Consider the following 8,933-nt stretch of genomic DNA (forward strand, 5'->3'; position numbering starts at 1 on the left):
CGATCTTCGGAAAACCAGTGAAGATACACAATTTTGTGACGAAAAAAATCATAATTGCTTGTACAGTTGAACTTAGTTGGCTTGGTTTTAGGATCATGAGTAAAAATCTAATAAAAAACTGACATACATTTTTGTGTATGTTAAAATTGCCTTAGAAAATTTGGCGTTTCTCAATTTCTGAATAATTAGAAATCGTACAAATACCCTCAACCAATAATCAGATTACTTTTCAACATGTTCCGTTTTTGACGTGGAAGAGCGACCTGGACACGGACAGGTAATTGACTACTTTGAAAACACGTATACGTGAAAAAAATTGACTTGATAAATAACTTTTTAATAAATTAACTTTCCAAGTTTCATGTTACTATATTGCTTACACCGTTTAGAGGTATATTGGATTTACACCAAAAAGTTTATTGGTTGCTAGAGATCGGAGCCATAACTTGTAGTTGTTTCCATAATCCACCAAGGAGCAAATTAACATTTTATTCTGACAAAGTTGGAAATAAAATTAGTTTAAATTAGACATAATGTCGTAATATTATATTAATCAATTGTTTTTGTTTCAGGTAAAACTAGAACTAAGGACAAATATAGAGTTGTCTACACTGATCATCAGAGGGTGAAGCTTGAAAAGGAATTTCTTTTCACTAACAAATACATAACAATAAGAAGAAAAATGGAGCTGGCGTCCGACCTAGGACTTTCGGAGAGACAGATAAAAATCTGGTTCCAAAATAGAAGGGCGAAAGAAAGAAAACAAATTAAGAAGAGAGAAGAAGAAAAAGGTCAACTTAACATGAATAATGGTGCATATCAACAAAATTTGCTGAACCCACTTCCCCAAATGCAACAGCATTTGGATATGCATAATAATCAACCAGTTCTAGCTAACATCCCACCTAGTTCGATTATGATGCAGCGTTACATCGATACAAATCATCCCTTGAAATCAGAAAATAGTGAGAATGCTTAAAATTAGTACAGTCAAATTAACGCCGATCGATGCATTAGGTAAATAACTGCGTTTTCATATTCATACCATACGAAGTAGAATGTAAAATCCAGTTTTTCCTCTTCAATATAAGTCGTTTTTAAAAATATTTTTTAATTTTTTTCGAGTTAAGACTTTCCGCGTCGTCTTTTCATATCCACATTGTTAAAATAGCTGATATTGAGTTTTAATTTGTAATCAATCGTTATGGATCGCTTCTCAAAATGTAGGGTTTTCTTCTGGTCTGTGGGATAACACTTCCTAATTTTTTCCTTCAATAATTTGATCAAAAATAATGAATTAAACATTATTTGTTAAGAGAATACGCATATAGAATTGAGAAAATATGAAAATGGATGTACTTTTTATCAAAGTATGCGTTCTTCAGTTGACACTTTCTTCCTTTTTGCTTAGAGACCTCAGTAGAAGCCATAAGAAAAGCTAATAGATTTTCAAATAATTGATTAGGTTTGCCTAAACGAAAATAGCATTGAGAATTAAAGAATTTTCTAATCTGATGCATCCTTCACTCGTTTTTTATGTCTGGTTTGATTGTTCTAAATAAATTGATGATTGATCGTGATGAAATTTGTATGTTTTTTGTATGTAGAAAGGTGTTATTAATTCTCCGTTTTACCTATTTTGAAGAAACATAGTTTATGTTCAATATATTAGTAATACTAAGCTTTATCGTCAGTCGTACTATTATGTTATTGATATCGTAGTACTACTTATTTTTGATAGTGATTTTTTGGTGGATTTCTTGAATGCCTCTAGTATAAAAAATGAAAAAAAAAATATTAATAAGTGAAAAATTCCAAAAAAAATATAAAAATTTAACAAAAAAAATAAAAAAAATCTCGTTTTATAAATTGTTTTTCTAATCATTATCATCTCACTGTAAGAAGACGAATTCCATCTTGAAGATATCATTACATAAATGTTCGACTTAAAAACAGAAAAATATTTGTAATTTATATATATCCAAAACGTTTTTATCATTGTATTTGCAAGAGAACTTTGATGTGTAAAAAATGTGAGTGATGAAATGCTGTGCTTTACGTGAATAAAAAATGATGTGGATACTGAACCTAAGCGGATTTGTTTCACCATATAATATTGGTACAAAAAAACAGTTGCTTTTAACACCAATTACGTGTATTTATATATTAAAAAAAACATCCTCAACTCAAAAGTAATTGAGAATTTTGTTGCATAGTATAATTCAATATAATTTCTATCTAAATGATTGTACCTGCAAAAGTTGTAAGGCACTTAATGATAAGAATATGATTATTTTCTGATTATTTACTATAAATAAATGTTCAAGTATATCGTATTTAATATCAGGTTTCAAAAATTCGCGCCAGAAAATTTCAAACTGTCGTTGTGATTCACGTCACAAATCGATAAACAAATAAATGTCTAGGGGAACCACATTATGTTTCTATGAAAAACAAGAATACCAAATACAAACAAAAGCAATAAAAGAAGATAAAAACTTTGAAGAATGTCAATACATTCGATGTTTAAAAATTTAAAATAGAACTAATGGGAGAAATATTTAAATATACAGTATATTATCGATATCATACTTTTTTATGAATAAACATTATTTTTGTGAGTTTAAAGATATAAATAGAAAAAAATTGACAAGGGAAATCACATAAAAGAAGATAAACCTTTGGAGAAGTTAATAACTTCGATATTTCAAAATTTAAAATAGAATTAATGGAAGAAATATCTAAATATATAGGGTGTTACCGAAATCGTACCTCGTTTAATAAATTTATCATTTCTATAAATACTTTTAAAAATATGTATTTATATCTTAACCGAAAAAGTATTCGTTAAAAGGCAATCGAATCATTACAAATTGGACGACAGTATATTTATACAGATCATTTAATTGTAGTCCTATTTAGAACTTGGAAAAAAACATTATTATAACTCGTTAACTTTCTACAACTGAATATTAAATGATAAAACGTAAATAGACGACTAAAATGTACCTGCCTGTAAGAAAGTTTGGTTTAAACAGAGTGCCAGACGTGAACTGAACCCTTTTTGTACCCCATTCGTTTTTTTTTTCTGGAAAACGAAATTTTAAAGCTAAAACCATAAAGGAAAATAAATTATTTACAAATAAAACAAAAAAACATTTCAATCCTTAAGTATCTTTATAAATAATCATGGCAGTCAGAATCGTCTGAACTAAAGTAATCATTTGATTTAATTATGAAGAGTTGTGAAGAGGATCATCTTCTTCTTTGATAACATGTTCAATACAGTTTTTCCAAAGCGGTCTGCTGTTAGAACGTTAGACTTTTATATATACACACATACTATACGCAAGATCTCTTGTGTATGTATATGAATATCGGCAACGGTTATCATAGTTGTTAGTTACAGTGAAATTTATTTAGTTTGTGAGTTAAAAATTAGCCAAAATCAAAAAGAAACTGTAAAAATAATGTGGTTAAATCTCCCGCGCTGTCCTTTCCTTTGCTCAGTTACTGGATATACATTGAATTATAACAATTTTCAGCAAATAACTCTTTAGTTCGATAACCGCTATAACGATTGACACCATTAGGAAGAATAATTTTTTACCAATCAAATCTATATTCTCATATCGCGGCAAATCTGATTTCATTTTTAATCAAAGAATTTAACTATGATTCTTATATAAGTTAAAGCAGCGAACTTCGAACTTATTTCTTTAGATTTTGAGTGATAACACATATACTCATACTGTACACTATCAAAAAAAGGGAATTTGGTAAAGTAGAAATCAATACAGAGCACAAAGTTCCGTTGTGATTTTAATAAAAAAAGTTTTTATCTTTGTCACAAACAAGATGCGAACATCATAATTCTTCATCATCAGACATACTGTTGCTACGGCTTCCCGTTTTCTTCATTATCATCCGAGGAACCAATAAATTCGACCCAATCTAGTTAGTATATCAAAGAAAAGCTCAATTTTATATGAGTTAAGGAGAATATCATGAGATTCGTATAAAATTTGACTAGTTCTGTTGAGAATTGACCACCATTGATTGAATACAATACAAATATATAAAAGTCTCGATAGTCAATGTATCCATGTATCATTCGTCTGTAGTTCAAGGTATCTAAACAATACGTGTAATTTTCAGAAACATGAATTGTAGATTATAAAATGTAAATAATAATTTATCAATATATTTCGAACTTAAAAATAATGTAAAACAATTGTTGGAATCGATAAAAATTAAATGTGGATTATTGACTGTCAAAATTTAATTCATTAAGTTGGAATCGCAAAAATCAGGCGAAAAATATTCGTAGCTGGTCTTTTATATATTGAATTATCGTTATAGATTATATGAATAATATTTCTGGGTACATCGTGGATTTAAATTATGACACGAACTCAGTTTATCCGCTACTCTCTTCACATCTAGATAAATCTGAAACTTTTAGAATGTCAGCAATTCAACATGCAAGCGATTAATGTATTTAGTTGGTTATAGTTACGCAAGAAGAAAATTATAGGAGAGACAATCTCGACAATATCACATCTTGATACAGCGTCAGCCTGCAATTGGACCATAAAGAAAGTAGCATATTATGTTTTGTCGGGTCTCACGTCTCTATGTTTATCTGATGCCGTGCCTCTTCTTTTCAGCTTTCTATACCAAATTACCTTATATTTATCTTTTTTCCTTCCTTTTTCTATTTCCTACTTTTCTTGCTTTCAATAACTTTTAGGTTTTCTATTATTATTAATTCGGGAGTCCCAGTCATGTAGCTCGTTGTGTCTGGTTTGTTGGTGGATCATTAACTTTCTTCTCCAGACCTTCTCAATGTCTCTCCCACATCACTAGTTTATTTGCAGTTTCCTCCGATAATATCTATAGTTCGAAGCATAGAGAAATTTTGAACAAATACCTCTAGTTTTTACTACTCTTGATAATCAAATGTAGAATTTAACACTGCTGTTTTAGTTTCTACTGTCTTGCTTCCTTTTCCCATTATTTTTTCTACTTCTTGAATTTCTGTATGGTTTTTTATAATTGTTGCCCTCAGATATTGAAATTGGGTTACTTTTCAAAGCAGTACTTTTTTCCATCGGCTACTTTTATTGATAAATTGTCTGTTGGTCTTTGTGAATTCCTAAATATCTTTCGCATAATCAACAGTGTCGAATGATGTATAGATTAATCAAATCTTACAAATTTTGCAGGTTCTACTAGATATAACGAAATATAAGTTTGTCATCTAAATCAAAATATGATATGATTTAGAGCAGAGGTATCAAACTCAATTTTGCAGAGAGCCATATATTAAATTTTTTATTCGTAGGTGCGCCCTTACCCAAACTTCTGTAATATTTTCTATAGAATGTAAGAGCATTAATCTCATTAAAATTTTCTTTCAAAATACTGTCCTCTACTTACAAATGAGCAAATTAACTGGTGCCTGTGAAACTTCAAAATTGAATGGATTGTTGAAAATTGGTAATTCCATTTCATTCATTTTGTGAAATCTTCAAAACGATTGTTGAATTCCGTAATCCAATTTTGCAGAAGTTGAGATATTTATCCAATTTTTTGTGGTTCCTTGTGCCAAATGATTTTAAATGAGGGAAATGGTTCAAAATTTGATCTTTCGTTTGATTTTCCCACAGCCTCAACTTATTTCTAAAATATATGAATACATTTGAGCGACAATCAGATTTTTACCCTGTAATTTTATATTCAAATCAGTCAAGTGTTTATTCATATCTACCGAAAAGGCACGATCAATCCTCCAGTCATTGTCATAATCAATTGGTTTGCCTTTTTCTAACATGAAAGCTTGAATGTAATCTTGTAAAAATTGCCTGAACTGTCGGTGATTTAGTTCTCTGCTCCTTATAAAATTTACAATTTTAATTGTTTCAAATGTTTGGATGCCAATGATTCCTGATGAATTATACAGTGAAATCCCACAAAATTTCCTGATGTTTTCTGTTTTGATTTGTTACAACGCCATAGATTTGAGAGTACGAGTATTTAAAACATTTGTAGAGGAATCGACTGTATCATTTCTTTAAGCTGCTTCATTGTTATATCAGTTTGAAGCTAAAGTTACAGTGCTGGATTCTAGTGAGTTGGTTAGAATGAAAAGTAGTCGTTATAGATTAGATTCTGCAGATTTTGTTGGACTATTTTCAGATAATATTTTTAAGCTGCTTTATCTTCTGGGATATTCGTTTGAAGTTTTAGCTAAAGTGCTGGATTTTAGTGACTTCATTAGAATTTTATTCTTTAACGGAAGAAGTGGAAATACAATCAAAGACGATTTAGTTGTGTGTCTCTTTTAACAAATTCAATGATGACATACAATCAAAGATAGAAATTCCAAAGTGAAACGCTTATATTTTTAATATCTAAAATTACTGCTTTGTTTTAAGGATGTTTTTTGTGAATGACATCCAAATTGATCAATTGAATATTGGTTAATTTGGATCTTCCAAGTGTAGATGTAGATTATTATTTTATTTGTAAAAAACTTTTTTACTTTTACCAGTGCAATTTTTTAATGTGATTATTATTGCACAAACGCCAGTATCTTGAACTTCTTATCATACTGATTCGCATTCATATTGAATGTATTGTAAATTAATATTGAATAGGTACCATAGAGATTTAATTAATTACGAAAAAAGTTGAGATGTAATATATTTTTTTCTAATTTAATCGTTGTTTATGAGATTTTTAACACTATTCAATATTTCTTCCTCAATTGATGTTTTTATAATAACACCTTTCATGACACAACAATGAATGTTCGTGAAGATAAATATAATGTATGATATGTGCGTTTGTGGACTTTAATATTAGGTGTATATTTATATAAACGAATTTATTAAAATAAAGAGTGTTGCGTTAATCAATCAGATAAATTCTAAATAAATAAGTTGATTTTTAAATTCTTAATTGTATTATTCAAAAAACTATAATTTAAACTACGTCATTACTGATGATAATATAACAATTATCCTTGATCTAGTCAATTCTAATTAATGTGTTATTCATTATAAATTACCTAACCCTTACCATCCTTATAATTCCATAGGTGTAGAAAAGAAGTTTTTAATAAAAATTTCGTAACTATGATTGAATTTTTCGGTAACTTTATACTTTCATGGCCCCCTCGTTTTATTAATTAATTAATTGTAAAAACATGATAAATGAACATTTTTGTATGAAGATTTTTTTCAATTTGTTCATTTTTTTGTGTAGATTATGAATAAGATTATAACAACAATTATTTGATTATTTGGAAAAGAGTTATCAACAATTATACGTGAATGAGTTAATTTTCATGAACATTTAAAGCCCTAAAACCAATATGAGTTTTAATTTCTTTATTCCCATAATTTTTTTCGTAAATCCACCATAAAAACAAAGATTTTAAAAAAATTATCGAAATCGGATGATTTTTCGATTTTCTAGTGCCAAAAAACGAGAGGACGACGAAAGTATAAAATTACCAATTTTTCGAAATTCTGTCTGTGTTTTTGAAGTCCCGTAGATACAGCATGTAAAATGAGTTGTTGAAAATTTTATGAACCACTAGAGCCAAAATTAAGCTTTTTATCGTTTTTTTTCATTTTCTGCTATTTTATACAGTTTCAAAAGAGAAAAAAATATATAAAAGAGGAGAACCTGCACTTGCTAAATACGAATAGAAACGCTAATACCTGCTCAGGATTTTAGGGATTTTAGAAGGAATTTGTCAGTATATTTGGAAAATTTTTATTTTTTGTACATAGTAATCACATCATATCATAAATTTCACTTTGATTGAATGCAATTGCATTGTTCTTATTATTGATTTACATTAACTTCAAGTGCACATTTTCTTCTTCTTCTCTTCTGTATCATTCACAAAATGGTGAATCTATCAATCCCTATTGAATCACAAATTCAACTACGTAAAAAAGAAGCAAATGAGGATGGCCGCCTTTCTTATGTTTTCGTTAGTAACTCCTATTTACTCTAAAATAGTGTTATCTCTTGAATTCAGGTTATGAGACCTTTTTTTCTTCTTGTTTTGTTGCACAGGATCCAATTATTCTGTATAGCTACATCTAGTAAACATAAATTAAGAGACCAGTTCTATTTTTACCATGAATTAATATCTGAATCATAATGTTTTCTTCTGTTAGGACCAGATTTTGACGTTTGCGATTTTCCTGGTACCACAAGAAGTTGAAATGATGGGGACAACTACCTTTTCCATCCATATTTCATAGAAGAAACCATGTATTTTCCCTTTTCGACTTGTTTTTGTGGTTTTTCGGGATTAATTGAATGGCTAACAATAAAATCTCAAAAATGAAAATAGGGCTGCAGAATAAAACAGATAGTGCATGGATAAATCATACTTCAAATTCATTATTTCTTAAAATAACTCATCTATAAGTTCTAGCCAAATAACTCTTCATACTCTGGACTGGCATTTGAGCCCTTGCCCTCGTAAAGTTTGCTTGATAGCTATCTTTCACGATGAGGTTCCTTATTTTATACTCGAATTTAATGGACTTACCGCGAATTAACAACTACTTGCAACCATGACGTTCAAAATATTTGACGATGCTTTTATCATGTGCTAGATCGGTTTCGGGAATAAAATACTCAATACTCCTCTTTTTCACCATTTTTAGGAATTGGCGTATTTTCAATGCCTTATCGTTGTAATCAATAATATTATTTTGATGGCAATTCAAATACAAAGCTCGAATAACGTCGTCTATAAATTGTTCGAATATTTCGGTTATTGTCGTATTTCCGAAATCTGCTCTTTTCCACTAGTTTTTTTTTCCAATCATGCACCCACTTATTTGAGCTAATATTCAGTGAAAAAGAAACTGCCACTGGTTCGATATCTATTAATTCGA

At 29.3% G+C, this 8,933-nt stretch overlaps 1 protein-coding gene across 1 annotated transcript in view; it reads left to right on the forward strand.

Annotated features, from left to right (window-relative positions):
* LOC130444114 (homeobox protein CHOX-CAD) overlaps positions 1–7,049 on the forward strand; it is a 46,378-nt gene extending 39,329 nt beyond the window's left edge. The window contains exon 2 of the mRNA XM_056779125.1: positions 573–7,049. Coding sequence (XP_056635103.1) covers positions 573–979 — 407 coding nt within the window. The 3' untranslated portion in view covers positions 980–7,049. The remainder of the gene's footprint in view (positions 1–572) is intronic.
* The last annotated feature ends 1,884 nt before the right edge of the window (positions 7,050–8,933 follow it).

The sequence above is a fragment of the Diorhabda sublineata genome, chromosome 5 (genome assembly GCF_026230105.1).
Source record: "Diorhabda sublineata isolate icDioSubl1.1 chromosome 5, icDioSubl1.1, whole genome shotgun sequence".
Lineage (NCBI taxonomy): Eukaryota > Metazoa > Arthropoda > Insecta > Coleoptera > Chrysomelidae > Diorhabda > Diorhabda sublineata.